Source organism: Ipomoea nil, unplaced genomic scaffold, assembly GCF_001879475.1.
Source record: "Ipomoea nil cultivar Tokyo-kokei standard unplaced genomic scaffold, Asagao_1.1 scaffold2845, whole genome shotgun sequence".
Taxonomy (NCBI): domain Eukaryota; kingdom Viridiplantae; phylum Streptophyta; class Magnoliopsida; order Solanales; family Convolvulaceae; genus Ipomoea; species Ipomoea nil.
The window spans coordinates 2,190,445-2,211,207 of NW_017619273.1; the positions used below are offsets into that span (position 1 = coordinate 2,190,445).

A 20,763-nucleotide genomic window follows, 5' to 3' on the forward strand; every position below is an offset into this window, starting at 1 on the left:
AACTCTAAATATCGAATTTCGATTCTAAATTGTAATTGGAATATTTCGGTTTGGTTGCTATAGTGTTTGTTTGGTTTGAACCAAATTATGACATAATTTGTTGGAGAAAAAAATAAATTAAATATTTAGTTTAAGGGTAAATATGTCCATTTAACATTTCAGGGGGAAAAACAACCACTTCAATAATTTAGGGGAAAAAAATGCTATAGGTATATAACTCAGGGGGAAAAAGTGTCATTTTTCCAATTATAAATTTGTATTTATAGGTAGAAAATACTAATTCAAAAGGAAAGTATAATAATTTATTTATTTAAGTTAATAACATTATTATTATTATTATTATTATTATTATTATTATTATTATTATTATTATTATAGAAATGCCCCTAAGTTTTGGGGGAAAACTTGGCTAGGAGGATTTTACTTTTATATATATATATATATATATATATATATATATATATATATATATATATATATATATATATATATATATATATATATAGTTAATATCCAAAATTGTCCTCGACTATAGTGATTTTTCTTAATTTTGTCCTAAATGACTTTGGTGTCCTAAACAAGTCCTAGACTTTTGTGTTATTACTCAATATTGTCCTCCGTTATATAATCTGTGAAATGAGTATTAAGTATGGGGTTAAATATATAATTTCAATTTTGGTCTTCTCTCTCACTCAGTCTCCTTTACTCCACAGATTGCGACTGCAAATTAAACTCCATATTTATTTGATGACCTGACTGAAGAAAGAACGAGGCAACGAGATTTGAACTGAAAGGAAGGAAGCAACAAGGAATGCTTACTCCACAGATTGCGACTTCAAACTCCATAATCATTACTGCTATTACTGCAAAACACAAATTACTAATTCACTATGTCCCCTTTGACAGTTAAACCACAATACATACATATGCATACTACTTTATGCTTTGATAGTACATACATATCCATATATATAAGCTCACACAAACCAAAATGCTTACAATATTTCGGAGTGTCTCCGCCCCTTTTCCGTCGCCTTGAATCCATTGTAATGTAGGGAAGAAATTTGCTTTGCTTCCTTAGGGTTTTCGTTGGGCGAATTTATCTGGTGAAATTGATAAACCCATGAACACAGATTGGTGAAATTGGTAAAACATGAACACAGATTGAAGAATTTGGTAAGCAGAGATTGCCAAATTTACTTGGCGAATTTCTGGGAAACACAGATTGCTAAACACATGAACACAGATTGCTTGAGCAGATCGACCGCAGTCGCAGCCCCTGGGTCAAAATATTTTTTTCGAATAAACAGAGATTGTCGAATTATTGCTTGGCGAATTCTCGGTCAAAATATTTTTGACCCTTTTGGCGCGGTGAAATAAGAAGATCCCTAGAAGACCAAAATTGAAATTACATATTTAACCTTATATTTAACACCCATTTGACAGATTATATAACGGAGGACAATATTGAGTAATAACACAAAAGTCTGGGACTAGTTTAGGACACCAAAGTCGTTTGGGACAAAATTTATAAAAACCACTATAGTCGAGGACAATTTTGGGTATTAACTCTCTCTCTCTCTCTCTCTATATATATATATATATATATATATATATATATATATATATATATATATATATATATATATATATATATATATATATATATATATATATATATATATATATATATATATATATATATATATATATAGAGGATCATATGAGGTCATGTTCCCACATGAGGTCTAAGGTCAAAATCTGGCCTTTGATTGTGCGTTGATCTATGGTTGTTGTTTTTTTGAGTTTTTATTTTGTCTTTTTTTTTTCTTTTGCCGCGTGAGTGTGTAAGGTCATTTTTGTCTTTGTGTTCTTCTTTCCTATTTATTGGGTGTCTTCGTCGGCTGAGTTGCTCATTTTTAGGAGTTTTATACATGGTAAATAAAGATTTTGAGTGTTTATATTCTGATGTAGCGATCCACTTTATACAGTTTCTAGTTTTTGTGATTTTTCCTTGCATCGTTTCATAGTTATTCAATTTTTTCGTCTTTCTCTGCGTGAAGGCTTATGGATTCTCCAGGTTAATTTTTTTGTTTGTTCCTTGTATATCTTTATTGAGCATCGGTTGGTGTTTGGTTTGTGTATAAGTATGTGTCTATTTGTATGACACGCGTTTTAAGTGTTGTGGTTTGATGTTATTTATGGAGTTTTAATTTTTATATATAAGTCGTGGGTCTTGGATTAGTGATTGTTTATTTGGTTTGGTTTTATGTCGTAGTTGTATTTGTGTTTTTCGTTTTTTAATAAGTGCAATTGGCATATGTTTTTCGTTATAAATTGTTTTGCTAATTTATGCATTTTGGTATTTGTTTGACATTATGGCTTATGTGTGCTGGTTTTGTGTTTCATGATAGGATATTGGCTTGGTAGTTTGCGCATTTCGATGTACATGGTTTTTGCATTTTATATTGGTTTGAAGGTTTTTGTTCTGTGGGTGGTGGGTGGTGGGTGGTAACTTCGTAAAGTGCATGTTTTGGTATTTGATATGTGCGTGTTTTCGTTTTTTAATAAGTGCCATTGGCATATGTGTTTGGTTATAGATTGTTCTGCTAATTTATGGATTTCGGTGGTGGTCTGACAACATGGCTTGTGTGTGCCGGGATTTGGTTCGCTGTTAGGATATTATGTTGTTAGTTTTGTGCATTTCGGTGTACATGGCATTTGCATTTTATATTGGTTTTGAAGGTTTTTGGTTTGTAGGGGGTAGGGGTTTTCTTCGTAAAGTGCATTTTTTGTTATTTGATATGTGCAAGCAGCTTGTTTTTTTTTTTTTTTTTTTATTTTGGAATGTTATGCATGTCGTTTTTATTTGACTGCTTTTGTGTTTGTGTGTATATTTCTGTTTGATGTTTGTGCAGCACGGTCGGAATCGCTGCAAGGGTGTGTTATGGACGTGTCCCCCGATGGGACTAAGTTTTGGACGCCTTCGTGTGATGAGGCGGTTAGGCTTTTTGAGGGGCAGACTTTTCTTTCTCTCGCTCACGGTATTGATTTTTATCGTCAGTATGCGTCTCTCGTGGTTTTGATGTACGTTGTAGTTCGTTGCGTAGGAATAGAGAGGGTGTTGTTGTGAAAGACTTGTTGGTTTGTTCGCGTGAGGGGTTCAAGCAGGCGGTGCAGGGCTCTGTTGTTATAGATGCTGCGTCGGATCAAGCACCTGTGGCTCCGAAGCGCCGGCGTGTTTCAAATAGGGTGGGTTGCAGAGCGATGTTGGTGTTGAAGATGGTTGACGATGGGGTTTTTGTGGTGCATTTCATTGAGCACCGGCATAATCATTGTTTGTGCTCGGATGTGGCTAAGCCTTTCTTGCGAGGTAATCGTTCCATGGATGTGCATGTAACACCCCGAAATTTTTAAACTTTTGAAACTTATATAATAAAGTTAAGTTCTCATTAAATCCCAAACATAATATAAATAGTACAGGGTGCTATGCCACACCTGAGCTAGAGAACTCAGGTGCACAGGCTAACTAACTAATATCCTCAATAATGTAAATGCATAAGCATGGCACGCAGGCCGAAAGGGAAACTATCTACTTCTACGCTCCAAGATTCTAGCGCGCTCCAGTGTCTACTCCTCTGTGCCTGAAAGCCAAATATATCTGTTCAGCGAGAGATGCTGGTAACCCACTCCAACGCGTTGAAATACAATACATATAGGCATATATATAGATATAAGGAAAACCATTTCGAAGCATGAAGATATATCCTAAGAGACTCTAGCTTTTAAAACGAGGAATAGACTCGACAGATAGGGATAAGCACAATCAACAGTTATACAATTCACAAGCATAGAGAGACAGACTCGACAGATAGAGATAAGCACAGCCAATAGTCATAATCAAGCATATACAGTTTACTAGCATGTATCCTATGGTCACGTTTTCATAACAACCATAACAATCAAACCATCCCTATCTCATCACATAGCACACTTTGTTGGCGCCACAGGACCAATCGCATGCCCATACATGAGGGTCGGCGCATATAGCTCTGACACGGCCCCGCAGCACCCTGCCCCGTATCGCAACACGGAGGGGTCGATCGCAACCAACCGATGAACCACAGCTCATCATAGTTTGATCGCAACCAAACAGTGGACCACAGCCCAAGAGTATGTCATCTGACCGCAGCCAGGAAATATGAACCGCAACTCATGTAGAAACGTTTGATCGCAACCAAACGGTGGACCGCAGCCCAAGAGTGTAAATCTGACCGCAGCTCAGGAATAACCAATCCGATCACAACCGAATTGGGGTATCATGCACACATAACACATAGCAAGCACATGCAACCCACATTAACACATTGGGAAGGGGGAGAAAACGTATAACAAAACCTATGCGTGATCCTTCACATACTAAGAATAATCCTAAGGGGTTCATACTTCTTTCACCTAGGTCAACGGGATACCAATTCAACTAGCATGCAATATATAAGACTCATACAACCTACGAACGGTACCCGAAATATCAAACTAGACATAGGCACGATAGACGGAGTCCGTTGGGACACCACGGGGTCGGGGGAACATCAAACGGGGAAGCCAAAATCCCAAATTGGGTATTTTTCCAGCGCGTAGCCGGTGGGTGAGAGTTCACCCGCCGGCTGCAGCCTTTTCGGGCAGCGGGTGCCCGGCGGGTAGCTGCCCGCTGCCGGCGACGCCATCTTTATCCGCGGGTAGGTGGCGGGTCCCCTACCCCCCACTGACTCTTTTCATCACAGAAAACGCCCCGGGAACCATTGTGGAACCCGAAACCATGCTTAGACACTTTCAAACGCAATTGACAACAACACGTAGACAATTAACGGATCCAAAAACAAGAAGCATACGGCACATAACCTATCATGCTTTTCTAAACATAATCAACACCCAAACATGCGAATTCCCACCCAATACACCAAGAATAGTACCACACGAGTTTTACGATACAACCTAGGGTTCTAATTACTTTTAAATCAACAAGGACACAATTCATATTCTAATGTCAAGATTCGGTAGGGATACCACATAAACATCAAGAACATTATACAATTATCAAGAACATCATATAATCATCAAGAACACCATATAATCATCAAGAACCTCTTTTCATTATCAAGATCATCAAGATTACCCATGGAATCATAACACCAATTGTCAAGATCAATATAACAAATCATCAACACACAGGAATATGGGGAAAGCCTAAGAGGGGAATCATAGCTACGAAAATAGGTTTTGTTGAGACATGGGTTACCTCTTAGCCTTAATTAATTTCCTTGGCTATGAAGGATCTTTCTTTAAGTCTTTCTTCTTTCTTGATTTCTCCTAGGGGAATTCTTGGAGCTCCTTGTGTGGTGAGAGATTATTGTGGTGGGGGTTCTAGGTGCCTCATATGTCCCCTATTTATATATCTAAGAGTCCTAATTAGGGCCCAAATACTATAGGCTTGCTAACTCTATTCCTTTTAGGACTAGGGGTTGGGTTTAGAGATGAGGGCCCACGGACTATGGTGGGCTTTTTCCTAATTAATTATTGTAATTTAATTATTTCTTTGGATAATTGGTTAAATGATTAATTGGTTTTAGGGGTCGTAACACGGGGTGTTACAGTGCAACATCAGATTTTTGTGCTTAAGTGTGCTAGGGCCAACGTTGGGCCCAATAGGTCGTTTTGTTTGGCTAGGGAGTTTGCTGGGTCGTATTCAAATGTTGGTGCGACATGTGTCGATTTTAAAAATTTAAAGCGTGATTTAATGGCATTTATTGGAACTTTAGATGCTCATATTGTTGTGAAAAAATATGTTAAGAAGGTAGGTGATTGCCCGGATTATGTCTTTAGATATGATGTAGATTCTCAGGATCAGTTATGTAGGGCTTTTTGGGCTGACCCTATTGCGAAGGAAAATTTTTCAGCTTTTGGAGAGGTGGTGTCGTTTGATGCAACTTATGGGACTAATAGGTAAGCCACGTGTTCTTAAAAAAAACTTTCGTGTAGTTGGATTTTTTTTTTAAATTACTGGTATGTGCAGTTTCTTCTTATGTATTTGTGCATGCAGTATGCTAAAAACCATGGGGTTTCTTTTTGTTGGTTTGGTGTTATGTCTTGCAGGTATGGTATGGTATTGGTTCCGTTTACTGGTGTTGATAATCACAAGAGAGGCGTCACATTTGCAATGGGGTTGATTTCCCGTGAAGATGTGGACTCTTACGTGTGGCTTCTCCAGCAATTTAAAAGTGCAATGGGTTGTGTGCCTAGTTGCACTATCACTGATCAAGATCCTTCGATGCGGGTTGCAGTCCCACAGGTGTTTGATACTACGCGGCACAGGTTTTGTATGTGGCATATAATGTCAAAGGTTAGCGAGAAGGTTGGTAATGTTCTATCTAAAGATGAGGAGTTTCGACGTGCGTTGAATGATGTTGCTTGGTGTGAGACGTTGTCCGTGGAGGAGTTTGAGCGGGGTTGGCAGGACGTTATAGAAAAGTATAGCCTTGGTGACCACCGATGGTTTTGTCTTATGTATGAGCTGAGATCGTATTGGATCCTTGTGTATTTTAATGATATTTTCATAGGTGGTTTGCTTCGCATGACATCTAGGTCCGAAGCTGCGAATAGTGTGTTTGGTAGTTGCACAAACCAGCATGCTAGTTTGTTTGAGTTGTTCAACAATTTTGAAGGGGCTATTGATGCTCAACGTTTGGCGCAGGCCAAACTGAATGCCGAATGTGAGGGCCACTTTCCTTTGTGCCAGATTCCGTTGTTGATTGAGAAGCATGCTGCTGCGGTGTATACTGTCAATGTTTTTTATGATGTGCAAGCCGAGGTTATTGCGGGATCTTTTTCGTGTCGCTCTGTGCGTTCAAATGTTGAAGGGATGGTAACCTGGTATGAGGTTCAAGATGGTGATGAACTGGTGCGCACCGTGACTTTTGATTCTGGTAATGTTGTTGTAGAGTGCACGTGTAACATGTTTTCACGGGTTGGGTTACTTTGTCGTCATATTTTCTAGGTTTTCAAGGATCGTAGGGTTGTTTCTATCCCTTCTCGGTATTTGATCGCACGTTGGACAATGGGGGCTTGTGTGCGGCAGGTGTTGGGTGTTCAATGTGGGGGCGCTTCGGAGGTAGATGTCGCAATTGGTGAAGCGTGGGCTGATTTTTTTTCGTGCGTGACCATGGCATCACGGAGTGTTGATCATGTTTCCAAGTTGAATGCAGCTTTGAAAGATTTCAATGCTTTTTTATTGGCTGAGAATGGTCCTAGCGTTCGCTCTTCTTCTTCTAAGAAGCAACTTTTTGAGTCGTTTTGCGGTGCTTCGCCTGATGGTCAAGTTGATGTTCGTCCTCCTCCAATCTCTAATAACAAGGGTGGTGGCAAACGTTACAAAAGTACAAGGGAATTAGCTATTGAAAAGTCGGGTCATCGCCAACGCCAATGCCAAACGTGTGAAAAGTATGGGCATAATAGTCGTACCTGCCCGATGCGCAACGTTGACGTATGATGAAGGGGGCTGTACTGCTCTTTGGATTAAATTTAAATTTAAACACATTGCTATGTTTTTTACTTCACTACTGACTTGGTTTTATTCCGCATTTTGTGGTGGTTTTCAAAAATGGATTTGGTGTGTTTTGTTAATTGGATTTTTGTGTTTCTATTCCGTGAAATAATTTTATATTATCCGTTTTTTATATAAGTTGGTCGTTGTATTATTTCATTCTTTTTTCTCTTATTCCGGAACCACCCCTAACTTGCACAGTATAGGTTTCTGCCGTTGCACATGGTTGCTGAAATTTTGTGCGAATTTGCACGAATCCTTCCGTCGATGTTGCACAACAATTCATTTGTCCAGTAACCGACTATACGCCTTCGTTGTTTTTTTATTTTGCTTCCTCTCTTGGTTAACACCCGCCTAATGAACAGTTTATGTTAGGTACTGTGATATTGTATCTGTTTTTGAGTGGTGTCTTGCACATTCGGTCTCTTTGATGTACCAAATTATTTTGACTAAGGGGTGTCATGCAAACATGCCTGTTATTAAATCTTCAATGTTAAGTTGCTTTATTACCGGTGCACCGACGACTCACCTACCGAGTGTCATGCAGCACATCCCACTTGCACAGTACTGTTCGTTGTCGGTGCACAAGGTGACTGGATTTTTGTGCACCTATGCACATATGCTTCCATCAATGTTGCACAACACTTCATATGTACTATGTATGACTATACGCGTTTGTCTGTTTTATTTTTGATTCCCCTTTTTGTTAACTTCCCCCCAACACACAGTTTAGGTTAGGAGTGTTATTTGGTTCCTTCGATTTACCATATTTTTTCGAATACCGGGTGTCTTCTGAACATGCATTTTAATATAACTTCGAAGTTAAGTTGGTTTATTACTGTCGCGGCGATGCCTCCCTACCGTGTTGCATTTACTATTTCTGTTTAGGTGCACATCACCTGAACGTGTCTTAATCTATTTAGCGGTCTATGGGTTATTGTTGGTTGCCATTTATCATTGCATTAATATAGTAGCCGGCGATGCACATACGGATTCATCCATATGTAATGTATTTGCACACTGGTGTACTCCACTGATGCACAAATTCATGCGTGGTATGCATTTACAGCGATGCACATAGTTTTTTATCTTTTACGTCTAAGTCTTTTAAATAAAAATCATGCATCTGCATTTCGCACATCTTTACCAAAAAAATAGTTGTCCATAGCAAAAAAATTCTTGCAACTTCTAAACATTTAATTGTTGTCGTGTCTTTTAAAGTCGTCAAAAAAACAAATGCCCAATCACACATCTTACTGCTTAACGGAATTGCGTGAACACTCCCTTGCCGTACAGTGGTGAGCTTTGGAGGCTTTTGCTGTGTTGCTCATTACACTCGCTTGCTCTTATCTCGGCAAACTCACGCTCGTTTAACAGTTTTGCAGTCCAGCCTATGAATGCTGGCCTGTTTCGCTCTACATATCGGCATGGGTTCACAACTTTATCTACGTACAGCATCGGCATTTTCATTTGTCAGGGTAATAGTAGTTATTATTATAATCAAAACCTCAATACACGTATTACCATTTAACCTTACGTTAAAACTACAAATAATTACACATAGAATGATGTGCTTACCGTTATAAATAGCAATGGTCCAGTAAATTTTTTATGCTGCTTTGTCACCCATTTGTTGTGACATTCAACTAGCTCGTCAATCAGATACTTGCACCAATTCAGTTCCCTTATCTTGCTCACGCCCTTTAGCTCGTGCATGATTGATTGATTTGCATATCCATTTTGTTGGATGCTAATTAGGATGCTTGCCACTAGGACCACAAAGTTCTTCTTGAACCAAATTCCACCATCTTTCTGCTCCTTTAACAACAACCCTATCATGTAAGGGGTTATTGTGTGGTCCCCCTTTTCGTATTGTGCTCTCCATGCATCGAGCTCGGCACATTTTGCATTCCGACTCCTCTTTTTAATATGCCTGGGTCCTCATGGAAATCCAAGGACTGCCTCCACATCCTCTTCTTTTATCTGTAGCATCCGACCATGTCCTAAATTTATTGTTTTTGAACTCCCGTCAAAGTTCTTCATCAACCAATGCCCCATTCGTAGAGGCGTGTCTTCGATCTTCAGTTTCAACAAATCCCCAAAGCCCAGACCCCTGACTGCATTCCTTTGAAGCAATCCAAATTTTTTCATGGGTTCAACGAGGTGTTTTGCCATAGCCCTGGTCTCGAATCTTGGAAACCGTGCCTCCTCTTCAGGTAGTAGTTCGTATTCTGAACACTCATTTGCATTCTGTCTTTGCAGTTGTCGGTCTGCGTTTGGTGGGCTTACGAAGTCTTCATCAAGGTTGGGATCACTCACAACACTTGGCTGCACCTTTGATATTTCTGCCTTCTTCCCTGCACAAATATTCACCACAATGAACAACCATAGTTGGCATAGCTCAGTATGCAAACAAAATGCCGAATGATGTTGGTTTATAATACATATGGGCTGTATAACAAGCTCAGACAGATGCACAGTTAAACACATTTACTTTAATACACTATTATGCCTAATTCTTCATTGCATATATTTAATATCTTTCATTAAATTTCATACATTATTTAAATATGGTTGCAGGTAAGGGGTCCCATTTATTATCCTTTTAATTGCTTTCTATGGTGCAGGTTGGGGGTCCCATTTAGTCTATTTTTTTAAATTCATTTCTAAGTGCAGACAGTTCGAACAATACAAATTTTTTGCCAATCTTTTATTGTCCTATACCTTAATTGTTTCTTTCCCCATCTGCTGCATTGTGGTCCCCATATTCTCTATTACCAAAATTTGCAGCCAATCATGTGTTCATGCTATGTGTTCTAAATTCCCTTTTTATGCACAAAATTATCCATTCATATTTTAATCTCAAATGCAAATGTGCACACAGGTACAATTTGGCTCAGAAAAATAACACAAACAGCCAGAAAAACATCATCTCTACCTCTCATTACATAAGCTTTACACTGCATAAGTTTTATAAACCCCTTCAATCACAGTTTCAAAAACAACCAGCCTACTATGCACACCAAACATTTTACAACAGTTTTATGATTTGTGCTTTCTACCATACCACCACCGCGCTTCTACACAACCGGTCAACTACACAGCCATGTTTTCCACTGATGGTAGTCGTAAAAAAAATATAAAAAAAAACAAAAAAAAAACAGAACAACCATCGTCTATCACCGCATACGGAGGTTCTCACCGGAAACTTCACAATACTATACCCCTATTCATGTTTATTTCTCCCCCAACCCTGCCGGTATTTCAGATTCCGGCGATTCAGCCGGCATCAACAACTACACGCACGGTTTTTTTTCCCCAAATCAAACCCACCATTCTCCGGTTCCCTAACACATACATGCAATTGCATTTTGCACTCAATCGCTCCTAAAAAATCAGACTATTTATTTAAAAAAAAACCACTTACGCAGTCTGCTCGTTGCATCGATCAACGCATGCCGAGTGCTCCGCCTTGGGGTTTCGTCAGCCATTGAGTCCGGTGTTGAAGTCGCCGGTCGGAGTTCGTCGTTGGCGCTGTCGGTTCGTCTGCTCCAAGTTTCTCCAGTGTGCAAAACCGTCAGTCTCCTTAGTATTACCAACTTCGAACCCTACGCTGTCAAGACCCGTAAACAAAGGGATTTCCTTCTTTGTCTTGCACAATTAAGAGTATAATTACTTGTTTACCCCCAACTTAATTACTAATGAAGTAAAAACGCAGCGTTAGTGGCGTTTGAATTCCATCTAGGCATCATTTTTGGGCCGTTAGATCATCTCATCTAAGGGCGAGATTTTATCCTCAAACCTCACCTAACACATAAACCTCACTAGAACCTCACCCAGGTGAATAATATATATTAGGTTATTAGGTAATGATTAGGTAGTAGTGTATGACTAATTAGCTTAATTAAATATAAATTAGGTTACTATAAATATGTGTATAGCATATATTAGATTAGATTGCATATTTACCATATATGCATATTAGGATGGTATATTAAGCAGAGTAATATGTGTAGTATTTTACTAGAAGTTATTTTACTAAAATAATTAATTTTATTAATTAACCATATATAATTTCGTAAAATTAGCAATCAATTATTATTACATATTATATATTCCGCAATTCTCTTCTGAACTTCTTGGAGAGAACAACCACCATCTATGTCTACAACGACATCGCTTATATTTGGTACGAGACCCTCCGGCATTCCCTCTGTCTGGCGTCTCGATCGTGTCCCTTGGAGTTGAGAGAGGACAGGATGAACTTTTGTCATGTATGTCCTTGATCGTGTCTACAATAGCGTTCAATATTCCGGCCATGTACAATATATATCACCATACCCTCCCTTTATTTTCTCCCGATTTGTGCTATATATATTAAAAATAATAAGCGTATTTCTTTTCCCTTCTCTTTATGCTACTTCTGTTGGGATCGCTACACCTGAAGATTGGATCGAGCGCTCCTGCACTCCAACCCAAGACCTCCACTCTATCCTATGTACAAAGCTCAAGCGCGTACGTCTGTTGTACATCAACCACTAGCAGACGCCATAAATTTCTTCTTCTACTATCATTTCATGTATATCTTGTGCGGCGCCGTTCCTTCTGCACCATAGTTTTTCTTCCTTTAATTCATCTTGCTTTTAGCGTCGTAGCAAATAGATGACGAGTTGTATGGAGAGAAACAAAGGTTAATCTGTGATTTCTACGGGTGAGTTTTTCATTATCTTAGTTTTTTTTTCTTTGTGGGGTTTGTGTTTTTTTTTCCTTAGATTTCTTCTTCTACTATCATTTTGTGTATATCTTGTGCGATGTCATTCCTTCTGCACCATAGTTTTTCTGCCTTTAATTCATCTTGCTTTTAGCGTTGCAGCTGATAGATGACGAGTTGTATGGAGAGAGACAAAGGTTGATATGCGATTTGCATTGGTGAGGTTTTTATTATCTTAGTCTTTTATTTTTCGTTTTGGGTTTTGTGCATTTTATGGTTTTTAAACCAGAAAAGTTGTTCATAGGAAAAAACAAATGTTTTTTTTTTTTATTTATTTGTGGAAAAGATACGGATCTAGAAAGATCGACCGGGAAACAGTAGAGTTCCTTGCTCATCAAGTCGATAAAGTTTGGAGAGGGACGAATTCTCTCTGGGAAGCATGATAGGATCGGAATACAGTAAAAAAAAAAGGTCGATGGCAAGATTCAAAAGAAGGTAGTCGAAAGTTGTTCCTCTTCATCTGATGAAGATACTTCTTCTAATTCTGATGAAGAATTAAAGGTCGGTTGATTAAAATATCTCTGTATCTGTATGCTTGAAAGTACCATTTACTTTTGTATGCTTTTATTTACTTAAATTTAATTTCTTGTAATTAGATTCTTATAAAAATCATTGTTCTTATATTTTTTTTGTTTTTGTTTTTGTTTTTAGAGTATGGATGATTTGTTTCATTCAATGTTTAAAAAAATAATAAAAATTCTGGATTGTGCTTTAAGTAGTGACAGGTATCTAATGGTGTTGTTATTGTTGTCAGAAACCTGCTCTTAAAATTATAGTTGCACCTAAGAAATCAGTTTGATAAATTTAAAATATTGTGTGTTATGCAGGAATGATTTTATTTTTATTAATATCATATATTATGATATGATTAATATTATTAAAGTAAAAAATTTATATATGATAAATTACTAAATATAATTATGATAACAATTTATTTAAAATTTAATGAAATTAAAATATAATCCTCATATGTAGTTTCCCGCCTAAACTTTTATTAATATAAAGTTATTTTGTCACTAACATTGCCATTTTAGGACTTTCTGGATTGAGAGGTGGTTGAAAGTATAATTGGAACTTTGGAGCGTAACAAGCAATGTGATGCTAAGGATGATAGATCTATTAACTAATTGACTAATTGATATGTATTTAAAAAGAATAACTAACTAAGAATAAAAATTACACGGAAATTAAGTCAATTGAAAAAGAAAATGAATATTAATAATTGACTGAAAATTAAAAATGATCCCAAATTAACTGAAATGAAAAAAGAAATGGCCAAACCGTCCAAACAATAATATATGTAAATTGGAAAAGAAATCTGTTTTTAATATTTGACTGGAAATATTAAAAAAACAATTTGTTATTAATAATTAACTAATTGATATGAATTAAAAAAATAATGGATTAAGAATATAAATGACACAGAAATTAGGCCAATTGAGAAAAGAAATGAATATTAATAATTGACTGAAAATTTAAAATAATCAACATATTAACTATTTTGAAAAGAAAACGGATTAACTATAATATAGATAAATTGGAAAAGGCATATATTATTAACAATAATTGACTGGAAATATACAAAAAAAAATGTTATTAATAATTAACTAATTAATATGCATTAAAAAGGAATAATTGATTAAGAGTAAAAATGACACGAAAATTAGGCCAATTATAAAAAGAAACTAATATTTATATTTGATTACAAATTAAAAATATCCTAAATTGATTCCCATGGAAAAAGAAATGCCCGGAGTCTCAGACCACCCAAATAATAGTATGGATAAATTGGAAAAGACATCCGTTATTAATAATTGATGACTGGAAATATTAAAAAAGTAATATGTTATTAATAATTAACTAATTGATATGTAGTAACAAAAAAATAATTGATTGAGATCAACATTTGATACGAAAATTAGGCCAATTTAAAAAGGAAATAAATAATAATTTGTTTGAAAGGGGAAATAAATAATAATAATAATAGATTACAAATTAAAAATGATCACTGATTAACTATTTCGAATAGGAAACTAATTAACTATAGTACATGTATTATATGGGATACAGGATCCGAGCTCATTGATTTCTCAGAGAAAAATAGTTATGCAATGGGCAAACTATTTTGAGAAAATTTTGCACATAGAATATTGTTATTACATTATTGCATGACTATGTTAATTAAAAATGTAATGAATATTAATAAATGACTGAAAATTAAAAATGATCTCTTAACTATTTCAAAAAAGAAAAGGATTAAGAAATAATTTAGTTTAATTAGCCAAATTTTAGGTTAGGACAAAAAACGTATAACTTTTATAATTAAGTTCAAATGTTATATTAATAAAAAAAATTAATATAGCAATTTAATTTGTAAATTATTTTTTTCTAATAATTTGCATAAATTAATTAAAAAAAATGTCACTACGGAATTATAATCTACATCACATTGACCAGAAACCTCCTGTAATTACAATAGGGATAAGACCAAAGTTTGTTTCCCGCCTGTTATTAACTAAAGCTAAGTTGGGGGAGATGTTTCCCGCCATTTTGCACGGCATCAAGGCTAAAGAGGTAAATAACCGAACGACGCGGGTTGCCTGAATATTCGATTGGCGGCCCCACTGATCCTTCACAATTCACGTAATTCCAGATTCACCCTCATTACTCAAAGATTCCCAAATGCCCCATGCGAGAACAGGTGTTTCTGAATTCCCCAAATTACACCCAATTCGTGCATCACTTACGCTCGAGAAAACGGCATTTTGGTCAATCCGCCCCACGAAGCAGGGCTAAAATTGGTAATGCACCCACGGCCCCGGTGGCAATTCTCGTAATTTCCATTCAACATCCGGGCATTTTCCATATAAGACGAGACTATAAATACCCGCCTTTCGATGCTTCTGGAAATCAAATTATATTTATTCGCTCCCATTCTCTCACCGCAGAGGCGCTCTCTGCTTCTCTCTCTCTCTCTCTGGATTACTCTTTCTTAGCATATTTCTCCTTTTTGTTCTTCGATTGTTGAAGAGCTTCTTCGATTGTTCTGCGCAGCTCTACTTCCGTGTTTCCTCCCAAGCTGGTAAATTCACTGGAGATATATGTGGGTTGATCGATACCAGAGACTTGCTTGGGAACGTTTTCTGTTCTTCCGAACTCTCTCGAAACCCTAACCGACATAGACCGCCGCGAGGAAGTGAGGACTGGAGCCCATATCGAGCTTTGACCTCAATTGGCTTCTTGATATCGGGGTTTCAGTCGGGGAGCAACTGATTAGTTGAATTAAATGTGAGTTTATTGCGTTGTTTTTTGTTTTGTTTGCTTTGGTTTTAGTTTGTCCTGCTATTCTTATGGCTCCCGGAACCCCAATTCTGTTTTGGAGGGTTGACTGTGATTTTAGGGTGAATGATTGTGGCATTGAAATGATGGTGAAGTTTGTGTAATATTTGAAGTTGTTTTATTTGCTTTTGGAAACCCTAGTTTTCCCCAATTTGGGGGTTTTTAGATTTTAGAGTGTTTCATGATATTTTTTTGGTATGTGGATAACTATTATTGGGTATCGAGAAACCTTCATTTGGTTACAAAGATGAAATTCACTTCAACATATTTGTAATTTTTGTCTGTGCTGAAAATCCTGAAATACTAAACTATTTCGTTGCTAATATACAAGTTATATTGAGGGTTTTCCTTTTCTAAATATACATAGATATGATGGATTTTGAATGATACATATGATTTTAAAGTGAATTCTGTGGAGTTGAACATCAGTCCCTTCATTCCTTGTTTATTGGTGATTTGTGTAGCAGAAGATGTAGTGTGTGGTAATTTATTGAATCTGATTATCACAATTAACTGGTTGTTTTTTTCACTCTCTATCTAATGATTAGTTTTGTAATTAATATTCTTATTACTATGTTATGCTTTGGTGTGTTTAATATAATAATAGATTTGGAAAGGAAAAAAATTTGTAATTTAGGCATGGATAATTACATCATAAATCAGAAAGAAAGTTGATGAGTTCTCATTGAACTGGTGTTTTTGTAAGTCATGCCAACTAGTATGGAATTTGGGTATGAATTACACCTATTTTTTAAAATAAACATTTTGTTTTTGTTGCAATTGGTGCTTAGTTTAACTTTTCCATGTGATGTAAGAAACTTTTTAAACATTTGACTTGAGGATGACATTAAGTATTCAAGTATTGTATGTTGTAAATATGGTTAATTAGTATTTCTTGTTTTTGCAGATTAGTCATGGCAGAACAGTGGAATGGAAATGGTCCTGCTAATGGGCATGCATCTGCTGGAGGTGCCTATAAAATTGATTTGAATACCTTTAGCAGGAGACTGCAGGCCCTATATGCACATTGGAAGGAACATAGAGATGATATTTGGGGTTCTTCTGATGTTCTTGCCATAGCAACACCTCCGCCTTCTGAGGATTTGAGGTACTTGAAATCCTCAGCCATGAACATTTGGTTGCTTGGGTATGAGTTCCCAGAAACGATTATGGTTTTTGGAGAAAAGCAGATCCATTTTTTATGTAGCCAAAAGAAAGCATCTTTGCTTGAAGTTGTTAAAAAGGCTGCAAAAGAGGCTGTGGGTGCTGATGTTGTCATGCATGTGAAGGCCAAAAGTGAGGATGGGACTACACAAATGGATGCTGTTCTCCGTTCAATCAGTACACAACTGAAGTCCCCTGTAATTGGTTACATTGCAAAAGAGGCCCCCGAAGGGAAACTCCTTGAGACATGGGCAGACAAGTTAAAGAATTCTGGACTTCAGCTTGGTGATATAACGCTTGGACTGTCTGATATTTTAGCTATAAAGGACCAGAATGAGATAATAAATGTGAAGAAAGCTGCTTATTTGACTGCTTCTACATTGAAGAACTTTGTTGTACCAAAGCTTGAGAAGGTTATAGATGAGGAGAGAAAAGTAACCCATTCATCACTGATGGATGAGACAGAAAAGGCCATTCTGGACCCAGCTAAAGTTAAGGTGAAGCTGAAGCCTGAGAATGTAGATATATGTTACCCGCCCATCTTCCAGAGTGGTGGGAATTTTGATCTAAGACCTAGTGCTTCGAGCAATGATGATAGTTTGTATTATGATTCTGCCAGTGTAATCATATGTGCTGTTGGGTCTCGATATAACAGTTACTGCTCAAATGTTGCTAGAACATTTCTCATTGATTCAACTTCAACCCAGAGCAAGGCTTATGAAGTGCTACTTAAAGCCCAAGAGGCAGCAATTGCTGCCTTGAAGCCAGGTAACAAGATGAATGCTGTTTATCAAGCAGCACTTGCAGTAGTTGAGAGGGATGCACCTGAACTGGTTAGCAACTTGACAAAAACAGCAGGAACAGGAATTGGTCTGGAGTTCCGAGAGTCAGGATTGATGCTTAATGCGAAAAACGATAAAGTGTTGAAATCAGGAATGGTGTTTAATGTTTCTCTGGGTTTTCAGAATTTGCAGGCTGACACCAGCACTCCCAAGAGTAGGAACTTTTCTCTTCTGCTTGCAGACACGGTGATTCTAACAAATGAAGGCCATGAGGTTGTAACCCATCTGATCTCGAAAGCTCTCAAAGATGTGGCATATTCATTCAATGAGGATGAAGAGGAGGAGCAGCCAAAAGCGAAAGCTGAGTCCAATGGCAAGGAAGTCTTACATTCAAAGGCAACACTTCGGTCAGACAATCAAGAGATATCCAAGGAAGAGCTGCGGAGGCAGCATCAAGCAGAACTTGCTCGTCAGAAAAATGAAGAAACTGCTCGACGTCTTGCTGGTGGTGGGGATGCAAATGGAGACAATCGATCTGCTGTTAAGGCTTCAAGCGAACTTGTAGCCTACAAGAATGTCAATGATCTACCAGCACCTCCCAAAGACATGATGATTCAGGTTGACCAGAAGAATGAAGCTGTCCTTCTACCTGTGTATGGAAGCATGGTGGCATTCCATGTATCTACTGTGAAGAGTGTATCAAGTCAGTCAGATACTAACCGCAACTGTTACATCCGAATTATCTTCAATGTTCCAGGAATGCCTTTTGCACCCAGTGATGTAAATGCGTCAAAGAATCAAGGAGACATTTACCTGAAGGAGGTTTCTTATCGTTCTAAGGACTCTAGGCATATAAGTGAAGTAGTCCAGTTGATTAAAACACTTAGACGTAATGTTATGGCCAGAGAGTCTGAAAGAGCTGAGAGGGCTACACTGGTCACTCAAGAGAAGCTTGTACTAGCTGGAAATAAATTTAAGCCAGTCAGGTTGTCTGACTTATGGATCCGTCCTTCTTTTGGTGGGCGTGCCAGAAAACTTCCTGGCACTCTGGAAGCTCATGTTAATGGATTTCGGTATTCAACCTCAAGACAGGACGAGCGTGTTGATGTCATGTATGGCAATGTGAAGCATGCATTTTTCCAGCCAGCTGAAAAGGAAATGATCACACTTGTTCATTTTCATCTCCACAACCACATAATGGTAGGGAACAAGAAAACCAAGGATGTGCAGTTTTATGTAGAGGTGATGGATGTGGTCCAAACCCTTGGAGGTGGAAAGCGGTCTGCGTATGACCCAGATGAGATTGAAGAAGAACAGAGGGAGAGAGATCGGAAGAACAAAATCAACATGGATTTCCAGAATTTTGTGAACCGGGTGAATGATCTGTGGAGCCAGCCCCAGTTCAAAGGGCTTGACCTGGAATTTGATCAACCTCTGAGAGAACTTGGGTTTCACGGGGTTCCCTATAAATCATCAGCTTTTATAGTTCCAACATCAACCAGTTTGGTTGAGTTAATAGAGACGCCATTCCTTGTGATCCCTCTAAGTGAGATAGAGATTGTTAACCTGGAGAGAGTGGGGTTTGGACAGAAGAACTTTGACATGGCAATTGTTTTCAAGGACTTCAAGCGTGACGTAATGCGGATAGATTCTATTCCAATATCCTCACTTGAAGGCATCAAGGAGTGGCTTGACACAACTGACATCAAGTACTATGAGAGCAAGCTGAATCTGAACTGGCGTCCTATATTGAAAACTATCATTGATGATCCACAGAAGTTCATTGATGAAGGTGGGTGGGAATTCTTGAACTTGGAAGGTAGTGACTCAGAATCTGATAATACAGAGGATTCAGATGGAGCATTTGAACCTACAGACGATGAACCGGAATCAGATTCTGCTGATGATGACGAATCTGACAGTGAATCATTGGTAGAGTCAGAAGACGAAGAAGAAGAAGAGGAGGACGAGTCAGAGGAAGAGAAAGGGAAAACATGGGAAGAGTTGGAAAGGGAAGCATCGTATGCAGATAGGGAGAAAGGCGATGAATCTGACAGCGACGATGATAGGCGAAGAAGAAAGAAGACGTTTGGTAAGTCGAGGGCAGGGCCAATTAGTGCTCCCCCTAAGCGGACCAAGTTCAGGTAAAACCTACTTGTGCAAGAACTAGAGTAGCTTAGCCTGAAAGAACATTACTACAACTCTTTCCATCAAGTACTTCACTTCAGTCAATGATTTTTGTTTTTTTTATTTTATTTTATTTTCACCTCCCCGTGTTTGGACGTAGGTGGTAGGCAGGAACTAGATTAACTATTTCTTGTAAACGTGGGATTAGCTTTATGGAAAACTTCAATTTTAGTATTTTTCTTGTTTATGTTTTTGAAATTTTGGCCTGTCTCAAAAAATCCGGTAATAACTTTCTTAATGTCGTAATTCGTATAAACAAAAAATTGGTTTTGGATGGTGTTATCGTGCCATTTCCTTGAAAGCCTTAATCCTTATACATCGGTTCAGTTGCAAGGAATATGCAGTAATACTTGATTATTGCATACCCCAACAAATATTTTTTTCACTTTGATTCCATGATTATTGGATCATTCTATATTTGGTCTTCAATTTTTATTTTTTATTTTTTTTCTCTAATTATTTGAATCATTTTTACATTTAATAATCCCTGATTATTAATTTTTTCACATTTAATATCATGGCTTTTATAACCTTGTCATATTTGGATATCAATAATTAAATTTGTTTCTCTATCATGAGCATAATAGTCAAATGACTTAATATTGAAAGACTGTTGTTATTTTCAATGGTATTTTTCAATTAAAAAATTTAATTTAGTTGTTATTTTCAATGGTATTTTTCAATTAAAAAATTTGATCATTGTGACCAAAAATTAGATGCAAGATTTAAAAGTCATAGAATCAAATGTAAAAAATTAATAGTTGGGGATCAAATGTGAAAATGATCCAATAGTCGTAAAAAATAATAGTTGAGAATCAAATGTAAAAATGATTTAATAGTTGCATGTCAACCCTAACCTATCTATCTCTTTTCCCTCCATAGCCATGCTTGGTTGGTGAAATAAAATTTGAAAAAATAAA

At 37.2% G+C, this 20,763-nt stretch overlaps 2 protein-coding genes across 2 annotated transcripts; both read left to right on the forward strand.

Annotated features, from left to right (window-relative positions):
* Nucleotides 1-2,714: 2,714 nt before the first annotated feature.
* Nucleotides 2,715-7,546, forward strand: LOC109159814 (protein FAR1-RELATED SEQUENCE 5-like). The gene is made up of 6 exons (XM_019307925.1): nucleotides 2,715-2,745; nucleotides 2,919-3,063; nucleotides 3,111-3,373; nucleotides 5,820-6,003; nucleotides 6,154-6,958; nucleotides 7,055-7,546. The coding sequence occupies exons 1-6, from the start codon at nucleotides 2,715-2,717 to the stop codon at nucleotides 7,544-7,546; spliced, it is 1,920 nt and encodes a 639-aa protein (XP_019163470.1).
* A 7,719-nt stretch (nucleotides 7,547-15,265) lies between these two features.
* Nucleotides 15,266-20,017, forward strand: LOC109160170 (FACT complex subunit SPT16-like). The gene is made up of 2 exons (XM_019308379.1): nucleotides 15,266-15,659; nucleotides 16,618-20,017. Exon 2 carries the CDS (start codon nucleotides 16,625-16,627, stop codon nucleotides 19,802-19,804), a length of 3,180 nt encoding a protein of 1,059 aa, XP_019163924.1. The 5' UTR covers nucleotides 15,266-15,659; nucleotides 16,618-16,624; the 3' UTR covers nucleotides 19,805-20,017.
* The last annotated feature ends 746 nt before the right edge of the window (nucleotides 20,018-20,763 follow it).

Bases quoted from the DNA above. Each gene is read 5' to 3' on its own strand.
- LOC109159814 (XM_019307925.1), top strand. From the start codon at position 2,715: ATGGCATTTGCATTTTATATTGGTTTTGAAG. The intron at 3,064-3,110 runs GTATGCGTCTCT...TTCGTTGCGTAG, and splicing joins GGTATTGATTTTTATCGTCA to GAATAGAGAGGGTGTTGTTG. The intron at 6,004-6,153 runs GTAAGCCACGTG...TATGTCTTGCAG, and splicing joins GCAACTTATGGGACTAATAG to GTATGGTATGGTATTGGTTC.
- LOC109160170 (XM_019308379.1), top strand. From the start codon at position 16,625: ATGGCAGAACAGTGGAATGGAAATGGTCCTGCTAATGGGCATGCATCT.